The sequence below is a fragment of the Macadamia integrifolia genome, unplaced genomic scaffold (assembly GCF_013358625.1).
Source record: "Macadamia integrifolia cultivar HAES 741 unplaced genomic scaffold, SCU_Mint_v3 scaffold_22A, whole genome shotgun sequence".
NCBI classification, from domain to species: domain Eukaryota; kingdom Viridiplantae; phylum Streptophyta; class Magnoliopsida; order Proteales; family Proteaceae; genus Macadamia; species Macadamia integrifolia.
Window position 1 is genome coordinate 133,666 of NW_024870651.1, and position 25,076 is coordinate 158,741.

The 25,076-nt window shown below is 37.8% G+C and overlaps 4 protein-coding genes across 5 annotated transcripts; 2 read left to right on the forward strand and 2 right to left on the reverse strand.

Moving 5' to 3' along the window:
• Positions 1-672: 672 nt before the first annotated feature.
• Positions 673-4,787, forward strand: LOC122071468 (low affinity sulfate transporter 3-like). 2 transcript variants are annotated; one of them, XM_042635830.1, is made up of 12 exons: positions 673-1,205; positions 1,295-1,343; positions 1,872-2,079; positions 2,172-2,346; positions 2,499-2,564; positions 2,665-2,895; positions 2,979-3,105; positions 3,455-3,741; positions 3,880-4,073; positions 4,150-4,244; positions 4,344-4,420; positions 4,512-4,787. In XM_042635830.1, exons 1-12 carry the CDS (start codon positions 909-911, stop codon positions 4,662-4,664), a joined length of 1,959 nt encoding a protein of 652 aa, XP_042491764.1. In that variant the 5' UTR covers positions 673-908; the 3' UTR covers positions 4,665-4,787. The 2 variants fall into 2 exon arrangements, with proteins under 2 accessions (XP_042491764.1, XP_042491763.1); XM_042635829.1 differs by having other exon boundaries at positions 675-1,205; positions 2,496-2,564.
• Positions 4,788-5,761: 974 nt separating this feature from the next.
• On the forward strand, positions 5,762-14,278 carry LOC122071460. The gene is made up of 4 exons (XM_042635820.1): positions 5,762-5,821; positions 5,931-6,020; positions 8,818-9,261; positions 13,987-14,278. Exons 1-4 carry the CDS (start codon positions 5,762-5,764, stop codon positions 14,119-14,121), a joined length of 729 nt encoding a protein of 242 aa, XP_042491754.1. The 3' UTR covers positions 14,122-14,278.
• A 248-nt stretch (positions 14,279-14,526) lies between these two features.
• LOC122071473 (protein NEN4-like) lies at positions 14,527-17,454 on the reverse strand. The gene is made up of 5 exons (XM_042635833.1): positions 16,603-17,454; positions 15,778-15,824; positions 15,635-15,698; positions 15,208-15,381; positions 14,527-15,117 (listed from the first exon to the last, which is right to left on the reverse strand). Exons 1-5 carry the CDS (start codon positions 17,083-17,085, stop codon positions 15,025-15,027), a joined length of 861 nt encoding a protein of 286 aa, XP_042491767.1. The 5' UTR covers positions 17,086-17,454; the 3' UTR covers positions 14,527-15,024.
• A 1,301-nt stretch (positions 17,455-18,755) lies between these two features.
• On the reverse strand, positions 18,756-23,810 carry LOC122071457 (bifunctional aspartate aminotransferase and glutamate/aspartate-prephenate aminotransferase-like). Its single transcript, XM_042635817.1, has 10 exons — positions 23,330-23,810; positions 22,729-22,972; positions 22,512-22,605; positions 22,272-22,375; positions 21,188-21,436; positions 20,966-21,079; positions 20,652-20,735; positions 19,761-19,931; positions 19,566-19,679; positions 18,756-19,179 (listed from the first exon to the last, which is right to left on the reverse strand). Exons 1-10 carry the CDS (start codon positions 23,458-23,460, stop codon positions 19,039-19,041), a joined length of 1,446 nt encoding a protein of 481 aa, XP_042491751.1. The 5' UTR covers positions 23,461-23,810; the 3' UTR covers positions 18,756-19,038.
• Between the last annotated feature and the right edge of the window lie 1,266 nt (positions 23,811-25,076).

The window sequence follows — 25,076 nt, forward strand, 5'->3', positions numbered from 1 at the left end:
TCTGAAGGAGCCTATATCCCTAGCCTGTTTTACTGTTCTAATTTGTGATGTGAATGGCTGTGGTAGTGGTTTTGGTTAATTTGGGCCATTAGAAGCTACTGGAGTCAGCTCCACTTAGAGGGAAAACTGACCAATCAATGAATTGATAGGAAAGAATAGAAGGTTAGAGTGCATATCTTTTACACTTGTCAATGCAGTTACTAGGAAATTTCGTTCCCATCTGCAGCTCTCATTTATTTATTAATCAGAACAAATGATCTCCATTGTAGAAAAAAAATATATACAAGGTTACTCAAATTTAGGTTTCATTTTACAAAAGCAACTCTTCAATCTTTAGTTTAACAAATTTATCCAAAACAAAGATAGGTATTTCAAAATTACTCAAAACAGTACCACTCCTATACCCTCATACGTTTTTCTTACAATTTTGAAATACCCATCTTGTTTTAGGTAGATTTGTTAAAATAAAGATTGAGTAATTAATTTTGTAAAGTGATTCCCAAATTTGAGTTATCTTACCTTTTGTCTAGGAATGAATTATTCTTTTTTTGGACCAATTTTTTCCAATGCCTTTCCATTTACTATGGTTCATCGCGACCCTATAGAGTGGAGAGAGGGGGAAGGGAGTCCCATCATTCAGCCATCCATGAAGGAAAACTCTCTCTCTCTCTTTCTAAAATATGGGATAACCAGGATTGTTACGTTGGCCAATTGTCTTCGTACCCTATAAATAGAGTCTTCTCCTGACCTCTCCTTACACTCACAAATCAACTTTTCAGCAATAATTGTGCTTAGTTTGTGTTTTTTTGTGTGCGCGCCTGTGAGAGGGAGAGTGAGAACTGAGAATTGAGCTGTGAGAGAGGAGAGAGCTCACTCTCTCTGTGTTCCTCCAAACACTTCAAGAAAGCATGGATTCATTGGCCAATGTGAGCCGTGAGGTTGATCAGCCACAAGACATTGAGCACGGCAGTGACCATGTGGACAGGACCCGATGGGTGCTGGATACACCTGAGCCGCCTAGTCTGTGGCGTGAGCTCATGGACAAGTCATCTTCATCTTTCAAAGCTAGACTTCAACTTCGATCTGTGGTGTTGTTCTTGGAAGGCCTTTTTCCAGTCCTGAGTTGGGGTCGTCATTACAAGTTTTGGAAGTTTAAGAATGATTTGATGGCAGGTTTAACTCTTGCTAGCCTTAGCATTCCACAGGTGAACACAAGTTGATATAAGAAACACTTCTCCACCACCTTAAAGTTAGCTTTCTTTGTCCTTTGTAATATGTTTTAAATGTTCTGCAGAGTATAGGGTATGCAGGTTTAGCAAAGCTTGATCCTCAATATGGGCTCTGTAAGTAGATATATTTTGAGTTGTTACACAGTTTACTTCTTTTTGTATATGTGACACTATTTTTGTTCTATAACAACCTTGAGGAACAATAACTGTCATAAAAGGAAAGTTGCAGATTTTGATCTCTACTAATATGAACTAGACAAAGCCTTGTCTCAAATCCTATTCCAAAGATTACACTCTATCCATGGTTATTTTTTCAGTTTTTTGGGCTTTCCTCTGTCTTTTAAAGCCATGATCATTCAAAGGCCTTCATGGGGTAGTATACTAAATGCTACAGTGAATCTCACAGCCTCTGTTTTGCCAAAGAAGAAAATTCATATATTTCTCTGTAGAATAATTTCCATTACCTGGAAGAGTATTTTTGCTGCTTTCCCAAATTTGAGTTACTCTTTCCTTCCTTTCGATGCTGTATGTTCATTATATCTTCTCAAATAAAGCACTTAAATTTAAAAAGAGGATGTTTTTTTAAAGGAAATTTGCTTTAGATGGAAAATTGATTAAGTTACATTGGCATGTTTTGATTAGACACAAGTGTTGTGCCACCTCTGATCTATGGCTTAATGGGGAATTCAAGTGAGTTAGCCATCGGGCCAGTGGCAGTGGTTTCTCTCCTATTGTCTTCCATGATTCAGAAAGTAGTAGATCCTGGGGCTGATCCAATTACATATAGAAGAATCATTTTCACCACAACCTTCTTTGCTGGTACCTTTCAAGCTGTATTTGGACTGTTCAGGTTGGTCTTATTGTCAAGTGATTAATTTGTTGGTCTTATACCTTTTATTAATATTTAATTTCATTAAGATATGCCCTTTTTCCTTTCTGTAGGTTGGGTTTTCTTGTGGATTTCCTATCACATGCAGCCATTGTTGGCTTCACTGGGGGTGCAGCAATCCTCATATGCATGCAACAGTTGAAGGGTCTACTTGGAATCACTCACTTCACTAACAAAACTGATGTCATCTCTGTCTTAGAGGCAGTTTGGAGATCAATCCATCATGCAGTAAGAAAACATAAACTAATCCTGTACTCCTCTTTTGTTTTTGTGACATGAAAAAATAGTCATTTTCAGATTTCAGAGTTAAGGAACTTACCTTTTCGTGTTAACTCACAGTTTCCAACATCTCAACAGTATCTTTTGTGTCTTCACAGCAGTGGACCCCTCTTAGCTTTCTCCTTGGGTGCTCTTTCCTGATTTTCATCTTGATCACCAGGTTTTTGGTAACTATAAACCAAACTTGATATGCTTCATCACTATCAATTTTGTCTTGTATATCCATCCAGGTTTGTTTGATATTTGGGATCCACCTCTCATTGTCAGGGTAGAAGGAACAGGAAACTCTTCTGGCTATCTACCATTGCTCCTCTGATATCTGTTATTCTATCAACTCTAATAGTTTTCCTAACAAGAGCTGATAAGAATGGAGTTCAAATAGTGAAACACATCAAAGGAGGATTGAATCCAAATTCAGCTCGGGAATTAATGTTCAGTGGACCACATGTTGGAGAAGCAGCAAAATTTGGATTCATCTCTGCCATCATTGCTCTGATGGTGCTGCTCTAATTTTTCATCTCTCAAATAAAAAACCTATCAAGATTTAACTTCCTTAACCTTATCATGTACTTTCCTTCCAGGAAGCAACAGCTATCGGCCGATCATTTGCAACCACAAGGGGTTACCACCTTGACGGGAATAAGGAAATGTTAGCACTGGGTGTCATGAATATTGTGGGTTCTTTAAGTTCATGTTACGTGGCAACTGGTGAGTTCCTTGTGATATAATTAGAGATTCAATCAGGAGAAGCAATTATGCATTAGGTTGTACATCATCCATTTCGTTGAATCCTAACAGTACTCTAGGATTTTTGGTTGAATCCTCGAATATATGAAGGCACCAAGGAATTGGAGATTCCTTTGTGTGATTTCGATACTTACGTGGAAAGCCACAAGAGGAAGGAACAAGAACCATGGGCATGTTGGAGAGTCCAACCCAAAAAGGCTGGACTGTTTGGGAGGAGATGAAGGAACCAAGAACCTGGAGACTCCGATCTGGGATTTCAACATATTTTGCTAAGCAAAGATTATTTGATTTGTCTGTGTAAATTATGCAGGTTCTTTTTCACGCACAGCGGTTAATTTCATATCGGGCTGTCAAACAGTGGTCTCAAATCTCATCATGGCTGGAATGGTGCTTATATCATTGGAGCTGTTCACTGGGCTTCTGTACTTCACTCCAATTTCAATCCTTGCATCAGTTATTCTATCTGCACTTCCTGGACTAATTGACATAAATGGAGCTTACCACATTTGGAAAGTCGATAAACTAGACTTCCTTGCTTGTATAGGAGCATTCATTGGGGTGTTGTTTGCATCAGTGGAGATCGGTCTTTTAGCCGCAGTAATGTGTTACCAATTTTCCTTCAATTATTTTCTAAGGAGTAGAGAAACTATTTGAAATGAGAGTGAGTGTACTTGTTTAAGGACAAGAGTATTTCTTTCCAGAGTAATATCACTCTGTTCATGTTGGAAATTGCAGGTAACCATCTCATTTGGGAGGATCCTACTATATACAATTCGACCACGCACAGAAGTCCTTGGAAGGCTTCCAAGTACCGATATCTTCTGCAGCATCAGTCAATATCCTAGTGCTGTTAAGAATCCTGGGATCCTTATAATCCGCATACAGTCATCTCTTCTCTGTTTTGCAAATGCCAATTATGTCAGAGAAAGGTACGGGGTTGTGTGTAAGATGAAAGTATTTTCATCAGAATTAGTTCCTTACCACTTGTTTAATCATGTGGTTTAGAATAATGAAGAGGTCAATGGAGGAAGAAGGAAAAGGGAAGGAAACAAAAACAAATGAAAAAGGAAGGATTCAAGTATTAATCCTAGATTTGTCCAGTAAACATCTATACCCAGTAACTGTTTCAATCCTATAACTTTCATGATATTAAGGAATGATTCAATCTCTCTGACTTACTGGTTTGAGTTCTATGACAGACTTGATGAACATTGACACTTCAGGAATCCATGCATTAGAAGAACTCCATAAGAAGCTTGCTTCCCATGGTATAGAGGTAAGTTTTGGTTGATCCATAGTGTTAAAGTTCATATAGTAGATGGCATTTTGACTTTTCTCTACACTAATTCCTCTTTTCCATTGTGCAGTTAGCACTAGCCAACCCTTGGAGCCAAGTTATTCACAAGTTAAAGTTGGCCCAGTTTGTGGACAAGATTGGAGAAAGGATCTTCCTTACTGTTGGTGAAGCTGTTCAAGCATGCCTTCCAAATATCAAGGACCAAGAGATGGCTTCTCTTTGAGAGGGCTTTTATGTGTGTGTGTGTGTAGCCATGCATATTATGAGGCTTATATTAATAAAACTTATGCAAGGAAGAGTCTATAATCTCATAAATCAAGACTTGCCTTCAAGCAAGTTCCAAGTAGAAGCTTTTAGATATGCTGTATGGGTAGATAGTCATGTGTCAAGTTTACAATGTGAAATATAACGCACCAATGATAGTAAGATGTTGCAAGCTAAGGCGACTGATATTTAGGGTTTTTCCCCAACTTGATTATCATGATAGATTGTTGTGAGTAAGAAAATGGAATGGCTTTAGTGATAAGAACTTGATAATCTACAAAAGAGCATCGGAAAAAGGGGAACTTATTCTGATGCTCTTTCTTTACGCAATACAAAGACTTTGCAGCAGACCACACTTTCCACGATGATGAGAAGACGCTCTCCTTCAACACTTTGGAACCCTAAGGGTTCTTACAATAATGAAGATAGAGAGAGGAGGGCAAAAGCAAGAAAAAATGAGAGACTAGAGACTTCGGAAGTGGGAGAGAGGAGAAGAAAAGAAAAGAAAAAAAAGAATCTAGAAAAGAAAAGACAAGAAATGGTGAGAAAATAAAAAGAGTATGTATGTTTGGTTACCAAGAGAAGAAAAGAAAAGAAAAGAAAAAAATTCAAAAAATTTGAATTTTAAGAGAGAGATAGACACATAGAAAATCATTGTGTAATCATTCATTTTTTGTCTTATTATTATCATTGTGTAATCATTCATTTTTTGTCTTATTATCTTTTCATATTTTCTCACATTTTCTTGTATTTTTGGCAAGAAAATTTTTAAGGGAACAAAAGAAAATTTCACAATACCTAAGAGGAATTTTGAATTTGAAAAGGGGAATCTTCTCTTGGGTGAAGACATACCAAGTGCAAAGAAAAATTCTTAACCCAAGAAAAAAAGTATAAAAAATGTATTTTTTTCTTTTCTTTTCTTGGCTACCAAACACAGCCTTAGCTCTTTCTTTATGCAATACAAAGACTTTGCAACAGACCACACTTTCCAAGATGATGAGAAGACGCTCTCCTTCAACACTCTAGGGTTCCACAACCCTAAGGGTTCTTACGATGATGAGGATAGAGAGAGGAGGGCAAAAGCAAGTAAAAACTGAGAGACTTGAGAATTCGGAAGTAGGAGAGGAGACTAAAAATATTTAGTTGCCTTCTTTTCATGGATTCCCCCCCCCTCCCCCCCCCCAAAATTCTAATTGATTACCTTTTCAGTTCTCTCTCCAATTAGGAAAAGGACAAGACCGTTGGAGAACGGCAGAACGCTACCAGTACGGTTGAATATCTTGAAGTCAAGCCATGCTGCGGTGCTGGTGAGTGTGTACTTTACACACCACAATATCCATCGAGTCCCACTGGATAGTTATTGTTTTCAATAAATATTAAGGTAACATTTGGTAATTATTTATTTTCAGAAACGACGGTTCCTTCCATGTTAAAAATAAAAATTTTCAGTTTCTGCGTCAAAATATCATTTTAAAATAAAAAAATTGTGTTTGATGAACCTGTTTCAAAAATGATTTATGCTAGTTGTTCACTTTTTTGTATTTAAAACGAAATTGAAATGACGGAATAAGGTTTCGTCGTTCCATCATTTTGAGTTTCTAGTTTTTTTTTTTTCAAAGATAATCAAAAAACACAAGTAGGCATATCAACGCTATCCTTTTTTTTTTTTAATTTCATCCAATCAAGTGGTTACGATTTGAGTTGGGAGAATAGCCTCTCTGTGAAGCGAGGGTAACGTTGCAAACATTAGAAACCTCCCCAAAACCTAAGTGGTGAGAGCCACTTACATTAGGTACGCCATTTTTACTAACTAATACATTTCCAAACCTTTTGCAAATTATACATAAAACATGACATCAAATCTAGATTTCGTCCAATCAAATATAGATACTCTCTTCTCTTTGATTATCTTCAACAAGGAAGTGGAATCATTATCAAGCATCATTTTCACTCGCAAACAAATATCATGATTCAAAGTATTAATATTAATATATAAATAGGGAGACATCAACCATGGGTAATGTCTAACTACAACTATAAAAGACCTCATAAGTCGAGAGATAAACCAAGCTACAAATGAGTATCATGTTCACCAAGGAATTAATAGTAGTTCATTTTGAGATTTTCATGAGATTTTATCTATACACATGTCCACTCACTCTTGTATTTCAAAATCAACATTCATGAGGGAACACAATATGATAATACATGAATAGAATACCTAAATTTGTCCCTAAAAGTGATTAATTTTTGCGTCAAAATCTGAGGAACAAAAAATGCTCATTAAATCATGTAACTTAATCAAAATAACCATGGGAGAAAGAACCATGCTAGTATAATGCCTATGTCAAGGCATAGGTAATGCTAGACTGATAGGATTCTTTTTCCCTTAAATCATATAAATAGAGATTTTGATCCACACTCTTCTAACAAAAGTTAATGATGAGACTCATTTTTTCAAGAATCTAATCATAGTATTAAATCAATGACTGAATAGATTCTGTCGTCACCAGATAAATTTTCGCCTTTACGAATACAAAGAAGTGGCTTCAAAAGACTTATCCAAACAAGCCTTACAATGAGACGAGAAATGCTAGCAAGGAGTTGTATCGTATTATTCATGTACTAACCCCACAACATGATATGTCTATCATTTAAAACAGTTTAAATTAGTGACTAAAAAAGCCCTTAATGGAGTAATGATGTGGTCGGTCATTAATAATCATGATTAAGATTTTTCCGGGTCTCTGTTAGTTAAAACGGGAACGGCAAAAAAACATTGTTCGGTACGGGCATGTTTTAAACTGATCAAAACGTGAACGGGACGGTAAAAAATACGGTCAAATACGGTAAAAATGGGGAAAAAAACAGACGATACGTGTTTTAAACGTTTATATTTAAATAATACGATGTAAAAAAAAGGTCAATATATAGACATAAATTGGCATAATAATTCTCTATATACCTAGATAACAATCAAAACAAATAACCCCGTTTTAAACGTTTCTATTTTAAAACGTTTATATTTTTTAAAATCCGTTTTTTTACTATCAAAAAAACGAGACGGCGTTTAAAACGGCAAAAAAACTTCAAATAGCCCCGTCCCCGTTTTTTACCGATTTTCTGTGAAAAATTCGGCAAACGGCGTTTAAAACGGCAAAAAAAAATGGGACGACTTTTTAAACGCGAATAAACTAACTAGGATCCGGGTTGTCCAACCTTATGGTCGGATTATTGATAATCATGATTAAGCTTAATCCGTTGTCCGCCTTATGGATAGGACGATGATTGTGACTCCCAGGCCCCAGCAGTGCTTCAGCAGAATTGGATCGGATCCACAGTGATACGATACGAGTCTAGATCCAAATTATAAGTGGTAGATCAAATCCAGATTAGAACCCAATTCGGAACCATATATCTGACCAAAATCTTAAGGGGCTGTTTGTCTAGAGGGGAAATTGTGGTGTGAAAAAAAAATGGAAACGATCATTCTACCTGGAAAAAAAAAATTAGAATTTGCATCTAATGTTAAAAACAACTACAACATCTAATATTAATGCATATATATTTCCATTATAAATTTTATTTTTTTGCTAATGTCCATTATAAGTTTCAAGATATATCATCTAATATCAATTTCAAATCCATATACTACCCAAAAAAAAGACCATGTTCAAAGTCCTGTTGAGCAATGTGGCTTAAATATGATGTTTGTTTCTCATTGTTGTTAATATAACAAATATACTTTCAGAATAATGAATATTCAGTTGGAGGTGGGAGTTATCGCTTTAGAAACCCCTTTTAATAGATGCATCAGTTTGTAGTTCAAGTTTAAAGGTCCATACATTGAACATAAGTTGAAATTGATGTCATGAGAAATGTAGTTCTTTAACATAAATTTACATCGATGAAAGTATTAGGTCAATCGAAATTCGGGAGACAGAGATATGGCCAAGTTCATATCTTAAACACGTTTAAAATTGATTGTTGATCGTTTTTTCATTTTTTTTCCTGTGTCTTTGGAAAACAAATGGGGACACAGGAAATAAAATGTCAAAAGTTGCAAAACATATTTAAAACGGTAAATAATGGAACACATTTTTTGGTAACAGTGGTCTAGCGGCTCTTGCTCTAGCCTAATCAGGGTTTCAAAAAATCGGTCGAATCGAATTGGGAATTGGCCGATTGATCTCGGAATCGGGTCGGGACCGATCCTGCTTTCCGCAGTTTCTACTTTCTTATCAGAATATTCCTCATCTGAATCGGAATCGTTCAAGACCGATTCACCACTGATTTCTGTTTTTAAAACCCTGAGCCTACCTCCTTTCCTAGACGCCCTGCAAATAATCAAACACAGAACTGATCGTCGTAGACAGCCGGGCGCTGCACGAGACAGACACAGCGAAAGCGAGGGAGAGTGGGGTTTGGCTATTCCTGCAAAGGGTCGAAAGATGGGAGCTGAAGAAGAAAAGCAAAGTGAGGTGGTAGTTGAGGAATCAAGATCCAGGCCCCAGCCCATGACGGAGGCGCAGTTCCTCTCATGGAAACGCCACAAGGTCTGTTTTCAAATTTTCTTCATGGGTTTCCCGATATTACTAAGATTTTCGCCCTCATTCAAAAGAAATTGAAGAAAAGATGACCTTTTAAGTCAAAATTCTCTTTGATGGATCAAAATTCTCGTTGATGACCTATTTAATGGGACCTTAAGTTTGGTATCCTTGTTGCCTACAGGCTATTACGTCTTCACTTTGTCGGAGAAAACTATTTAGCAATCCAGATAGGTGGTGTAAGGGTTGGCGCCTTCCCTGTTTTCTCATTCGTGACCCTTGAATCCCTTCTGTATATGGGTGAAAAATTAATTCTGAAGAAGATATTTGTGTGAGGAAATAGATTAATTGTTAACAATTATCATGCTTAATCTTACTTGATTGTTGGGCAACCTTTTGCATTCTTTCTATTTTGTTATTTGAGTTGCATTAAATATTTGGAAATCAGAGTTCTATGCCATAGTATAAAGTTGTGGGGGAGTGATCAAAAACAGATTCAGACACAGAATGGAGTGTCAGGGATATAGTGGGCTTGTGTCAGAAAGTTCAATATGAATGAATCAATTTATTAGGCAATTGAGTAAAAGTTTGAGAAAGAAAGAAGGGGGGGGGGAGATCTTTATGTGGTCTTTGTTGATTTGCGAAAGCCTATGATAAGGTATCCTTATAGATTATTAGGGAAATTTATGAAATAATGATGCACAATGGATTTCTAACTAGGGTTGGAATTATCAAGGAAAAACAAGTGTGTTTCCAATTTAATGTTCCCTCTTTACTTTTCTCAAGAATGATGGTTGACAAACAAAAAATGATCCGTTCACCATACCAAGACCACAGTTCATTCCAACTACCGTTTGCAGGCCTTCCCATTGAGATTCAAGAGAAAATTGTTGACCACTCCCTTCACCTAAGAAGTACTCAAATTACAAAATATTTTTAGAAATTATTGTTTCTCGACATGTTCTGTGCTTTTCCAATTTAATCTTCCATCCAGATTACCTATACCTAACTCTTTTCCAAGTTTCAAATCTCAAAAACTTGCCTAACAGCCTGAAATGCTTCTATCTTGCTCAATTGGTTTCATTCGCCTGAAATTTGGCTTCAAAAACTTCGCAAATATTTTCCCTTCTTACATTATCATTATACAAAACCCCCCTATTTTCCTAGATGTTTCGAATGAAAATAATCTCCTTCATTTTCCAAATTATAAATTCAGAAATGTTTTCCCTATAATCTTCGTACTGAAAGGATCCATCATAAAAAACAATAGAAAATATTCAGATTCATGATGTGGCCTCTCCGCAATATTGAACCTTCATCAATACCACCTAGTGTTCTCACAACAACATAATGTGATGATCATCCATTGCCTTAGAGGATAATCCAACATCATTTCAATTACTTGAGTTCATTCTCTCCCATCCAGTCCAGTTGAAGATTCACCATACGTTGGTTGGACCTTATTACCAGAGACTGATTAGTCTCCACAAGAAGGCAAAAAGATTCTGATGTAGGGGATTTCCTAGACAACTAAGGTCCTTACAAAAGTGACTCAATTAGGGTAAGACAAACTTAAGGGGGATCTTGGGATTAGGTTGGGATTTAGATATGCTCAGCAAAACAAGATTCAACACGCAATAAATAAAGACAAATCAACATGTAGCCAGAAGCAATATCAATCTAAGCGGAAAAACACATAAAAACTAAGTTAAGCTTCAAGTTGGGACATGGGGAAGGGAACAAACGTCATGCGGATGTTTGGTTCAGCACAAATCAATCTAGACTCCAAACAAGATATGCAAACAATCAATGTCCTCTAGCAGCCAACAAAAATAGAAAATCAGCAAGGGTTTTAGAGATATAACAGTGAAGAAAATACTTAAAACAGTAGGTAAATTAGGCATAAACGAAGGGGCAGGGGCTGGTTTCAATGATAATGGGCTGTAACATATAATAGGAGATTAATGGAGGTGGGGGGTGTAGTTTAATTACTTATCTTGTTGCTGTCCCGGTCTGAGGAGAAAAGAAGAAGTCGAAGTCTTCCAAAAAAATAGAGGTGCAGTCCACTTTAATCGATGAAGGAAACCCAGTTTGTTGGTGAAGTGTTCAGCAGTGGCTCAGATGGGGCTTATATGATTGAGATGATCTTCCACTGTTGTTGTTCAGTAGCTGCAGCAGATGTAACAGTAACTGAGAGGACATAGACAATGAAAGAGAGAGACGAGATGAGAGAGAATAGCAAGAAAGAGAGGATGAGATAGAGAGAATGAGAGAAAGATGAGATTGAGAGAGAGAGAATCGTAAGAGGGGTGGGGAGGTTTGCTCATTGGCTGCTTTCAATAATTTTTCATCCATTCCATCGTGGCCTAGGCCATTACATAAATAATAAACTTAGTTACTAAAAATAAAAAGAGCCAATTGGAAAATAAATAAAGACTTCCTAAAAACTAACAACTAATAAAGTAGTTTCCTAATTAATTAAAAGACTAACAAGGAAAAGAATATTCTAAAAATAAACTACTAAACTAACAACTAATGGGGCCCACAAGATTTGTTGAAATCTGGAAAGAGAGAGGGACTCGATCCAGCGCTGGAAAGGTTGGATCGAGCCTCATTTTCTTCCTCCTTTTTCTTCTTCTTCTTTCTTCTTCTTCTTTCTATTCTTCCAGCCACAAAGAGGGCTGTTTCTTCTTCTTCTTGCATCTGTACACCTTGATGTCTCCATCAGATTCAGCACAACAAAGCAGAAACTAATGGCCACAAGACTCATGCATATATGTTCGTATTTACAAAGCAATGGAGCTAGCTGCTATGAGATCACATTCTCCTTAGCAAGTACATTTTGAAAAATAATAAATAAAAATAAAACGAGAACATAAGTACACACCACCATCACCATCCACACATGAGCACCATGCCATCACTTGGCATTGCAAGCCATCCAATTGAGATCTTTAATTTGGATCCTTCACCGGACTCAAATGATTCCTCAACTTCAGAAAAATTTGAGCAAATTGACTACAATCTGCTTATGACAATCTTCATCTCAATGGATACCACAATGAAAAGATTCTCATACGAAGTCATTGAAGCCCAAAGAGATTTTTGTCATGAGATTCTTGAACTTGCAGGAGTTATCAAGATGCAGACTCTCATAGGCTGATGGTACTCCATTTGTTCAAACTCTTCTGAGGGAAGGAATCATCTTAGTCTAATAAGGAGTTCGGATCAGAGATCTCACTTAGATGATTTGTAGTGCCAAGTGATGGCATGGTGCTTGTGTGTGGATGGTTATGGTGGTGTGTGCTCATGTACTTTTCTTTCTTCTTTTCTATTTCCACCCAAAAAGAAGCTGCTAAGGAGAATGTGGTCTTATAGCAGTCATCTCTATTTCCTTTTGGAATCTCCATTGTCATGTGCCTTGGAAGAGCACAGTGACTTTTTTTTTATACAATTATGGAATTTTGGAATCTTCATTGCTCATCATTGTTGGTAAATCTTCCTTGTTTTCTCGTGAAGACTAGTCAGTTTCCGGAGATGAAGTCTATTGGTAAGTCCTCATCAGAATGAGGCAATGGAACATGGTTTTCTAGATGATAAAATGGTAGTCTATGAGTTTCTCATTGAAAGGATGATTGAAGCCTTCTTGTGTAGCTATGAGAATTTTGGTAGAATTGTGGAAGGATCAGTATTGTTGAGCTGGCACATGGTGACTCTGAATAGCTTCCAGTCTTCTGGTTGTAGAGCGATGATAGTGCTGAGATTGTATAGAAGTCAGCTCTGAATTTCACAACTAGGAGATGGACAATGTAATTTTCATTGGTATAATCATGATGCAGAAATCTGGGGGCACTGTGGAAAGTAATGATCACATATTCATTGGTTTGATCGTTATGAGTTAAAGAATAAATTTTGATTGGCTTTGGACCATTATGTAATCTATCAAGTTGGGTATAGCATTTGGTACTTGATGAGTATGGATAAGAAAGAGTAGCCATTGTTCTATTATTTTGAACCATGTATTCTCGAGGCCTAGGCAAGTTGGCTGGCCTAAGAGTGTGTAGGTAGTACTAGACTAGGCAAGCTATATAGCTAGGTGGTCACCTAGGCATTTTGAAACCCCTCACTGCACTAGCAGTCAGCTAGGCTATGAGCCAGGCATTCTAAGATTTCAGCATGATTGAGTTTGAGATTCATTTGAAGTTTTTAGATATTTTTAAACAATTTTAGGACAAGGTTTTGCAAACCATGATGTGGTTCATGATTGGATTCTGTTAAATCCCTTTCATGATTAAAGTAAGATTTGGATGTCCATTTGGTATGTGATTGTAATCAACTCCATTTCGAAATCTGGTTGAGATGTACTGCATACGCTGAAGAAGGATGTTTGACAATAAAGTCCTGCATTTAAAACTTTGGAATCTGGATGCAGTTTTACCCTGTTAGATATACTAAATTCTCTTTCTAATCAGCAGAAATGAACGGGCTCTCCAATGTGAAATTTTCAGTAACTGTTCCTACTTGTACATTAAATTGGATCCCATATAACCCATATAGAAATATCATATGCGGACTGGGTAAAATTTGAACAAATCTTTGTGTGCTATGATTTTTATTGGTTTGAATATTAAACTGCTACAGATCCCCCCTCCCCTCCTTCTCTGAACGAAATAGGTGCTAGCGGTCCAGTTTCCATTGTGTGCTCTACTAATACGTAGTCATCTGGATTTGTAGGATGCTGATGAATCAGCCAGGAAAGCAGAATCAGCTAGAAAACGTGCAGAAGATAGAGCTGCAGGGGTAGTGCAAATGAATGGTCGGGAACTTTTCTTGCATGAACCTTGGGTGTTTGACAACGATCATTATTGATTTGTGTACCCAAGAAATGTGTTAGATCACCAGTGTTTCCTGTTACCAATTTAAAAGTTGATTGTTAAGAAGTATTCTATACACTATACAGTGTTTGGTAAATGTAACTCTGATGGTATCAACGATTCAACTTCTAAATTTTGAGCTGGTCGTGGCACATGGATCTTGTTTGCATTGGATTGTTTTTTTGTTGTCTATTCGTCTAAAGTTCAGTGCTGGATTTCTTTTACCTTTCTGGAAAGGGCTTTACAGATATTGTTTAGAAAACTCTGATTGAGTTGACTCAACATAATTATTTATCCTCTCATGGGGATGACACAACTGTAATTGATCCAATGCTCATGATGTTCTTTACACGAAGAGCAAAAGTCACAACAAACGACTCTGCCTAGGCCTCATAAGTTTGCTTTCATTGCACCGATATTCTCCAAAATAATAATAAATAAAAGAAAATATACTGAGCATCAGTGAGAGGCCTTCCTGCCTGCAGAGATTATATTTTTCCAGCACAAATTTTGAGGAACCTTGGATACATTATCCAATTGAAGGATAAAGAAATAATTCAAAGAATGGCCTAGGAGAACATTGTACATTAGTGAACCTCAATTGCTTCCTTCAGAATTTGAATTAGACAGCAATATTGAAGATAATCTGGGAACGAATCTGTGCAAAGGAATGCTCTCTTTTTTTTTTTTTTTTTTGGGGGGGCGGGGTTGGGGGGGTGGGATCTTTTCTGTAAGAAGAAATGCCTCTATTTTCTGGATTCAAATGGCCACTAAAAGTAGATAAAGTGAAGCTGTTTATACTCTTCCCTCGGTGACCTAACACATTTGATCCTTCAGGCAGTAGAAGAAGAAGAGTGGAGAATCTGGAGACATGAGGGTTTGAAACCTCTTCCTCCCATCATCTCAACAATGAATGAGAATGCTTGAGGAAGTTAGTCAGAGGTTGGTTGCTCTGGGCTTTACACAGGAGATCCTTTACCTTCTCTGTCATCTGGAAAGATAAAAAAGTAGTTCCCCATAAGTACAATGTTCTTTTGGTCAGATATTAGGAATGTTGCACATTGTGACAGAAGAAGATCACCTTTCCAAACTTTCCCCTTGCATAGGGAACAGATCTCTGGTACCCAAGAGGAGAGTGAGGAGATTTTCTGCCTACTTCATCTCCATTTGATAACCTTCTGTTACTCCTACTTCTTGTCACAACAGTTGGAGATCTGTGCGAGTTGTAAGCTAGCACAGCCGGAATGCTCGACTCCTATCAACAAATCCATGCATACAATATGAAATTGATTGAGAGAGGAATGCTATCCGGTTGCAAGGGAATATAAAGGGAAGAGAAGTGAAATCAAATCAATACTAGAATGAAAATTTTTATAATCATTATCTAACATGATTGTGTAATTGACTCCTAAACATTTTAAAATCTGGTTATTAAAATTCTACAATATTTAACAATCAAATTCTTGTGAAGTGGTTGTAACTACTAAAGTGAAGATCTGATAATTTACCAAGAATAGAACAGTAGCACAGTGCTTGATGACCTCTAAGTTCATCCTGACATCCTCGAGACTTCTGAAAGCATCAGGTGAAGTTTGAGTGTCTTTGTTTCCAAAAGGTGCTTAGAGAATCAACAATCCAAAGCAGTGCATACCTGTGCTTTTGTTGACCAAGCCCAAAGTAAGCCGCCAATGTTGCCATCTGAAAAAGATAAAAGGTAATGAAGAGAAGTTGTATACTGTGTTGAGCATATGTGACCTTCAATATAGGAAAAAAAAAATAATAATAAAAATAAAAAATAAAAAAAAAACTGAACTTCATTGTTATAGATAGTTAAGCTGTTCAGACCATGATCTATCTTCTAGTATCCTCGTCTACAATTAAGGCTGTGTTTGGTAATGCATTATTGGAATAGATTTTAGGTCTAGAACGCATTTTAAAGTATTGAATTCTGTTAATACAAAGCATACCCAGTTGGCCAGTATATGGCAAAATTTTATTTGTTGGCAACTCAAAAGAAACCATCAATGCATTGAGTTGGAACAAACTCAACTCAGCAATGACCCAACTGAATAGGGTCAACGACTTGAATCCTATGTTGCCAATTCTATTCAAAGCTACACTTGTCATCATTCCTAATCTATGCAAAGCCTTTCTTCACTTATACTAGGGTTCTTTTATAGCTATTTCTAGCTCTTTTAGCTACTATAATCTGAATCATATCATTCCACCTTACAAACCCATTCAAAAGTGTCTATTGCTTTTCTCTCAGCCTATCATATAACGGATTGGTTCAAACTACGAGACATAATAACTCAAGCCGAAGCCGGTTCAGTTTGATTTGTTTGGGTCTGCTTTGGATGGTCCAGCCGGTTTCTCTTAACGGTTCCCATATGGAGAGTTTGTGTTCAAAAATCAAAACTGCTTTGAGGGAAGGATGAAGAAGTATGCTATAAGCAGAGAAGGAGATGATACATACCTTCATGTCACCAGCTCTCCTGCCAAACTTCTGGCTCAACACCCCCAATGAATCAATCATTCCGACCGGCACCGGAGGAGGCCGGCCAATATCAGCAAAAGCCTCCTTAATCCGAGGACAATCAAATCTCTGGATGTTATGTCCAGCCCAAACTCTACCATTCAAAATGCCAAAGATCTGGTCTGCAACATCCTCAAAGCTAGGGGCATTCGCAACTGCTTCGCGCGTTATACCATCAGATCGACTGGACTTAAGAGCAACCACTGAAAGGTCTTTGGGTCTGATGAGGGTGCAATAGCTCTCTAGCTCAGCCAGCTTCCTTGGGCAAACTACAATTGCACCAAACTCCAATACCCAGAACCTCTGTCCTCCTCTGTTGGGTACTGTTGTTTCTAAGTCAAAGAACACAATCTCTGCTCCTCTTCCTTCCCAACTTGAACTAGTACTCGCCGCCATCTCAATCCCACTTGAAGCGCAAACCATTAATATGGCCTCAATAATTGAATTCAGGTTCTGGTAACCATTGTTGTCATCTTGATCAGGTTGGTTTATAAATGATTGAGATGAATAGAATGCCTTGCCATATTGAGATGAATTGTCTTGTACTTCAAGTCAGGAGCTCAAAGGAAGGTGTTCGCTTCAGGCAGATATCGTATGCTAACTTTACAGAATAGAGATAAACAACAAATTTTCTCGGTTTCTGTTTTGTTTCCTTGTTTTTAATAGATTTTGATGGAACCCTTTTGAAAGAATTCTGTTCTAGCTTTCCTGATTAGTCTTCTTCTATCAGCTCTAGGGAAAGGTGGAAGCTGTCAGTAACCCAAGCAAGTTCTGTTTAGATTCTTGGCAGGGCTAGAAGGAATCGATATTCGATGCCCCTTCTTTACCGAAAAAAGAAAAAAAGATATTCGAAGCCCTTTTGTGCACGTTTGAGGTCTCAATTGGAATTGGGACCTAGGAAATTAATTTCTGGGTCAAATGTTTTGGTTCTGGACCAGCTAGTCTAACCTGGATGGTTCTCCCCAGTTTGGAGGATATTAGGTTTGTCTTGAATTCTTGACTCATTTCAAATAATGATCCGCTTTCACATATTTTGGTGGTGATTCAAATGAGATTTTTTTTGAGATCTGTGATGATAACAGAGAGGTTGGCCCAAGGAATTAATTAGTGACTTAGAGGAGTATATAATGTATTATCGTCTTGTTGAGTAAACATTGTACTGTAGAGGTTTATTGAGCTAATATTTCTGGGTGAGTTTTTTTGCCCAGTTTGGGTGTATTTGAATTATCTTTATTGTAACCTCTTTTCCACAGTAATGAAACATCTTCTTCTTCGATCGAAGATGTAGCAAATCACATCGGTGTATGAACCTCGTTAAATCTCTATCTGTTGTGTGAATCTACGTTTGTTTATTTTTATATTTTATTGATACTTACTATAACAGAGGATTAAGTTTGCCAACCCATATGATTTTTTTCTTTTTCCCTCCTTTCTTATTGCCAGGAATTGAATTGGGCCAGGGTCTAAAAACACGGGATTGGGATCTGAATCGGATTGGAATCAGTCCGGTGTTTTGATGCCCTTTAGGGTTTTCTGTACAAGGATCGGATGAGCCGGATCAACCTAGGCCAATTTCAATCCCGATTCTTGAAACCCTGATTGGGCCCAAACCCACCTGGTTGGACCAGATGCACTCCACCTGCACAAAATTATCTTGTGAATAGACCAGGAGCTGTCCATGAAGAATTGCTTTCATAATTTTAGAAATTAGAAGTGCTACCAACAGAAAACTAATTAGAAAAAAAAGGCCTTTGATTACATGGGAGATTTAATTGATATGAAAGATTTACGTTGAACCTTCTTATTTTTGTAATTTTGAAAAATGAAGAAAACGAAGGAAAAAAATTTTAATTTCTTACAGATTCCATTTGGGTTTTGATGGGGTATCTAAGTTTCTTTCATTTTCACAAGTTCAAGAAACAGCAAGTGGTGCAGGAAATCTTTTTCTCATTTCCTTGACTTAAAAAATGCATGTTTGTTATGTTTCCATCAGTGCCTCATTGAAGCTTATTTGGTTGCAGAGAATCAAGGTCCCTCCATCTACAGGAGCCCACCTAAGAAAATACTAGTACCAAAACATCCCAAAAGAATAATAAAAAAAAAGGTACACCCACATCAATGGATTGAATGACAATAAGCACAATATGTCCATTTGGAATGGAAGAGAAATTACAATTCTGAGATTGCTCAATCAGAACAGTTCTCAGCTCATATCCTCCCAAGATTGGAAAGGCTTCCTTTCCTGGTTGGGAGACAAAGAAATGTTTGCCAATCACAACTAGCTGGATTTATTTCTAACTATATTCACTACAACATGCCTGCAATTGATTTGAAAATATTACACAGTAGAACTTATTCTCAAGAAACTTTTCCTTATCAAGCAGGAACAAGCGGCCTAAGTAAGACCAAGGCATTCTTGATCCTCTCCATGGCTGCTTCCAGTGAAGAAAGGGCTGCTGCATATGAGATACGGATGCAGCTATCATCTCCAAATGCATCCCCAGGTACAAGTGCAACCTGTAAATTCAACCACCAATCCATTTCTAGTGACTTGATATTTTGGTACAAGTTCATTTTTTGAAAACCGGATCAACAATAGAAAAGGGTTGGGTCCAACCAAGACAAATTATAAATAACAATCAGAAAGGATCCATTTTTAAGGGAACAGCCATGTGATTAGAAATAGAGACCCAATGACATGAAGGATTCTAACTACAAGTTAGATATAATCAAGCAACCAGTTCCTCAAGCAAATTGATCTTTGTGGTATGGCATTCCTCTAGGTGAGTTGGTCCGCCGTCCGTAGTGGGAAATGGGAGGCTTAGATGCTGGTACCAACCCTCTAATCCCAATTATTGTGGTCATTATCAAAGAAAATAAAATAATGCTACATTGACCATTACCTGTGCTTGATCAAGCAGATACCGGCAGAGAGACTCTGAATCCTTGATAACACCAAAGCCTTTGGCCTCTGTTCCATAGTAGAAGCTGAAATCTAGGAAGAGATAGAAAGCACCCTGCAAATTCAAAGAAAATTGCTTGAGATCTCAATAATGCAGGAAATACCTCAAAAAAAGGACAAGGATACAAGCTGCTACCTGGGGCTCTGATATCTTGACACCCTCCAATTCTGTAAAGCTTTTAACCAAGAAATCCCTTCGTTCCTGGAATGCTTTTACCATTGTAGACACTGCTTCACCTCCAGCATAACCCATTCCTAAAGCAGTAACCCCTGCTTTCTGTGAAATGCTGCTGGCACCTGAAGTGAACTAGAGCAGCAACATAAATTACTGGAATCAGTCCATGCTTGTACTTCATTGAAAAAGACCCGAGCAGACCCAGCTCATCATTCTTTCAGAAACCTCCCAAAAGTATTCCATAAATTCTCATCTATGCAAGTGATAACTCAAGCCAAGTTGAGAAAATATTTTAAATGAGGAATGCTTGCTTCAGCATGGGAATACCCACAACCAACACCAACACAACTGTGGGACACATACGACGCAAGTGTTTGTGTCCCCCATGAATTTAAAAAACGATCTTAACCCCAACAAGAGAACCTATAGAACAGTGTCAATGATTACTGCCCATCCGAATAAATTTTTACGTCAATGGTCATGATCATCTATCTTGATTCTTGATCAACAATTTCCATCAACAAGGTCTTTGCATGGTTGCATTGGATCCCCTAAATTGTGGGTAGGGACAGGCAGTCTGAGCCAGACGTAGTGAGGGGAACAGAGCCACTATCTGATGGGTTCAATCTATGAGATCACTGTCCCAGAACACTAGGAACACGGACCAAGAATGATTGTGATCCTGTATTCTTCAAGGAATTTTTTGGGGGTGGGGGATGGTATTAGGAACCTATCAGAATTCAAATTGCAAGCTCACACATAAATTGTGGCTTTTGATGGAATGAAAAGAATGCAATTCAGTTTAACTTGAATAAATGGAACCAATTATTATCGGAAAAAGAGACAGTATACCTGGCTCTGAATCTTTCCGCATGCGGCAACAAAGTGCTTGGGACCAGCAAGGTAACCAAGTCTCCAACCAGTCATTGCGAAGGCCTACAAATTGGCCAGTTCTAACATCAAACATATGCATTTTAGAACTGTTCAATGCCATCAGACATCATGCAGAAAAAGAAACGCTGCAGAAATTAACATGCTTGGTTGCTTGCTCAGTGTCATGGTTCATTATCATGAGAAATCAAGATACAAAGTGAATCAAAATATACAAATGGGAAAGAAAAAATATGAATGCCTTGGACCTACACCAAAAAACACAAGGTAGTTACCTTAGAAAACCCATTGACTGTTAGAGTCCTCTCCCACATACCCGGCAAAGAAGCAAAACTTGTATGAGTTGCTGGGGCATAAATGATGTGTTCATAAATCTCATCAGACAGTACCTGAAAGACACAAATAAATGAAAAATATAGTTCAAATGTTAGCTTAGTGAACAATAGTAGTGCATTTCTTCCTTCTTTGTTTTGAGGGTTACAGATTTGTGATCATACCAAAAGCCTGGGGTGTTTTGATACTATGTCAGCAATCTCCTCAAGCAGTCTTCTGGGGTAAACTGAACCAGTTGGATTGGCTGGGGAACAAAGAATCAGCAGTCTAGACTTATCACTGAGTTTGGATGCGAGAAGCTTGGGGTCTAATAGAAAATTGTTCGAGATGAGTGTTGGAAGAATCACAGGCTTTGCATCAGCCAGCCTCGCCATCTCTGGGTAGCTGACCCAATATGGAGCTGGAATTATAACCTGAAGAAGAAAAAATATTGTGAAATAACTTCACAAGTGACAGTATGAAATCAACTGAACAACTGACCCCCATTGAAATCACAAAGCAAGGGCCTTATGCACACCACATACATTCTAAAACCATTTCATTATCATCTAAGTTCCTTTTGCTTAAACGGTTGTTTTCGTAGGTCTTGTTTTCCTTAGAGGCGCAAAGCTGGCTTTCAGCCACCACGACGCCTAGATATCAGTAAATAAAACTACACCTGCTAAAACAGAATACTGCAGTTGTATGGTACATTCTAAGGCATATCGACGTAAACAAGCAAACAGAATGTGAAAATTGAATGGCCCAGGACTGTATATGAGCTTTATAGTCGAAGACTTGAAGTACAAAGCTAACACAATAATACAAGAGGCCTACAGTTGTCTAAAATCAGTAAAGGAAAGTGGTGAATAAGACTGTCTAACACGAGGTGTTTTTCTCTTACTAGCATATTGAGTACTACTCAATTGTGGCATGGATACGGTACCTTTTTTTGGCACCAAAAAAAAAATCATATACAATGCCTCTATTTGAGTTCTCCAGGTAACATAGATTGAGTTTGATTCCACAAATATATCAGAAGAAAAGATAATTTCCAGTCATTATTTTGCAAAATTGATTGATTAATCTGATCCATTCAAGCTCAGAACATGAGCTGAACTAAGAAGGCACCGAAAGAATTTTTTTACGCTAAAACAAGCAGGTGAGAGGTTATACATCTATAACAAACAAGAACAAAATTCCCAAAAGCAAACCCATAAAAGTTACAACTTATAACTGTTAATATGATCACGAAGGAACAAACTACACCTCATCCCCGGGAGAACAAACTGCAAGTGCAGCTTGCAGGATACTTTGCTTTGCTCCATTACTGACCAAAATCTGATCAGGTGTATAAGTAATCCCATTCTCCTCTGATAAAATGAAAATACGGGATTGTTAAAACCAATGTGGCAAAGCCCAAATGTGAAGAAAACCGCCAATGCACAAAGCACCCAAGCTCTTATACGATCGAAGCAGAAACTTCAACTGTAAAACAGAATAACTCACCCTTCAGTTTATGACAAATTGCAGTACGAAGCTCCAAAGCACCAGCATTAGGGGTGTACCTAGTGTATCCATCAGAGATAGCATTGATCCCAGCCTAAATTAAGGGAGACCATAGAGAAATGAAATGATGTGAACAAGACAAGAAGAGCTAATACTAGTAGGAATCCCAAATACAAATGAGAAAATAGTGCAAATTACGCATGGGAGACTAAATAACCTCAGCAATCACAGCAGGGGTATCAAAATCAGGTTCCCCAGCAGCTAAGCCTATAACAGGCACTCCAGCTTGCACAAGTGCAGTTGCCTGGTCAGTTATGGCCACAGTCTTCGAGGGCTTAACAGAGTTAACTCTCGGACTAAGAGAAGTGTCGATGGGAGTTTTGTCAGAGCTGCTCTCTGCCCTTACAACTGCCGGCATTCTAGAGGACTGCACTTGCACATGTAGCTTTTGCTCCAAAGAACTGTTAAAGAAATAGAAAAAGCATAAGAAATGCCTTCAACGAAAGTAGAGAGTGAAATCCTATCAGGACAGCTTATGCAGATACAAATGCATTAACTTTGCAAGTTCGAAACTAACCCAGTAAGAATTGTTTCAAGTCTGAAACTAGTTTCATGTTCTACAGAAACAAAAGCTAAAAAAAAGTTTCCAAAATAAGCTAACTTGTGCAATCCAAAGAAACCCGTAAGTGGAGAAATTCCATTTTCATTATAATGCATGGTGGCAACAAATTAAATGAAAAAGGCTTACATAAGCTTAAAACCCAATTGGAATTATATCAGAAATGAATCCAGAAGTAAGAATAAAAGAAAGAACGTACTTGGAAGAAAGACGGTGGAGATGAGAAGAGAAAGAGATGGATCTGAGTGATTCAATGTCGGAAGAAGCAGCGAGACGGGCAGACCTGAAAGTAATGCTGGAAGAGCAGGAACCCAGAAGAGAACCTGCCATTGCAGAAGAGTAAGTTTGATGGACTCGATTCCCGGTCTTGAAACTCTCTCCTATTTTAGAAATTTTAATAGTTGAATGCTTGAATTTAAAGCTGACAAAGTGAGAGGGCGGTTGCCGGGCTGGTGGGACAAGCGAGAATGGGGGAGTATACGTGGAGAGAGAGAGAGAGAGAGAGAGAAGGGGGTAGTTGGTGAGGCAGGCTTAGAACTACAAACTTAGAAGTAAACTGGGAAAGGTCAAATTGAATTGAGGGAAAGAAAAATTGAAGAGATCTTCTAAATCAAATGGAGAAGTTATTGTTGAACGTTGTTTTAGGATAGATTTGGGAGTAAGATCTTATGACTTTAATCTAATTTAATCAATCAGTTCCACTGTATGTAACACATGATTCATTGAATCTGAATACCGAACCATGAATTCTACCTAAAAAAAAAAAAGAATACCGAACCATGACCAATTCATCTCCTGTAAATTCTAAACCCCAATTCCACCAATCAGTTAGTGGGGAAGTATTAGTAGGCGAGACCGTGAGACTCGAGAGTGAGGCGTCAGGATGAGGAGGCGGCATTGTCAATTCACGTTGGGCAACTTTGGACCTACTCCCGTCGTTGGACTTGGAGTTGCATGGACAAACCAGAAACGATAAATTTGTACCACAAGGAAAAAAAAAATAATAATAATAATAATTAACGATTCACCAACCCTATTGGATTTTTTTTTTTGATTAAATATACTTCGTTGATTTCACCAGTTGCCATGTGGCAAAAAAAAAAGTAGCAAAGGGTTTACAAGCTTTGAACTTGCAAACTTCACTAATCCTTAATCCTTGTGAATGATGTTATGAACCCTCTTTATACATTATGGGAAAAGCTAGATCCGGATCCTCTCCGGTACCCCAATGTGTCTAACATGCATCAGACAATCGGCGGCATCCAAACATATACCATTTATGCACTTAAAAGAATTTGGTCGCAGAAAAATTGGGTATGCCACTTGCATGTAACACTCTCTCATTCTCCTTTGAAATGACCATTTATCCTTCTTGTACCTTTCCTTCTTCTCCCGTATATTATAGTTCAAACATTTAATTGTATTGTCAAAAAGGAGAGACGTTTAACAAGCGTCACTGATGAGGCAGCAGGTCGGACAGCGATTAGTTTCCCTGATTTCTTATATGTTTTATGAGGGAACTCTACTCACCCCCATCCCGTATGTTGGCATCTCTGGATGTATGAGAGGAAGTGCTTCACCATTCGTATGCAAAGAGAGCGTGTCTTGGCATCTTTCACTCCAAACAAATAAATGCACAGGAGAAAATGGTGTGCACAGGAGAAAATGGTGTACACAGGAGAAACTCATATGGTAAAGAAGGATAACTGTCTTATGAGAGAGAGATCCATGGAGTATTATATAATACAAATATGAATCGATTGTATCAGGCGCTCTTCCTATATATATATGGTAGAATGGTAAATAAAGCCTAGTGGAAGAAAGTCTTTATCCCATCATTACTCGAGTCATCTCATTGTGGATTTGAATTGACATGCCCCACTATCGCTCGTTAGATTCTATGGAAGCACTGCTGGCTAAAGTCACTACCATGGAACACACCATTT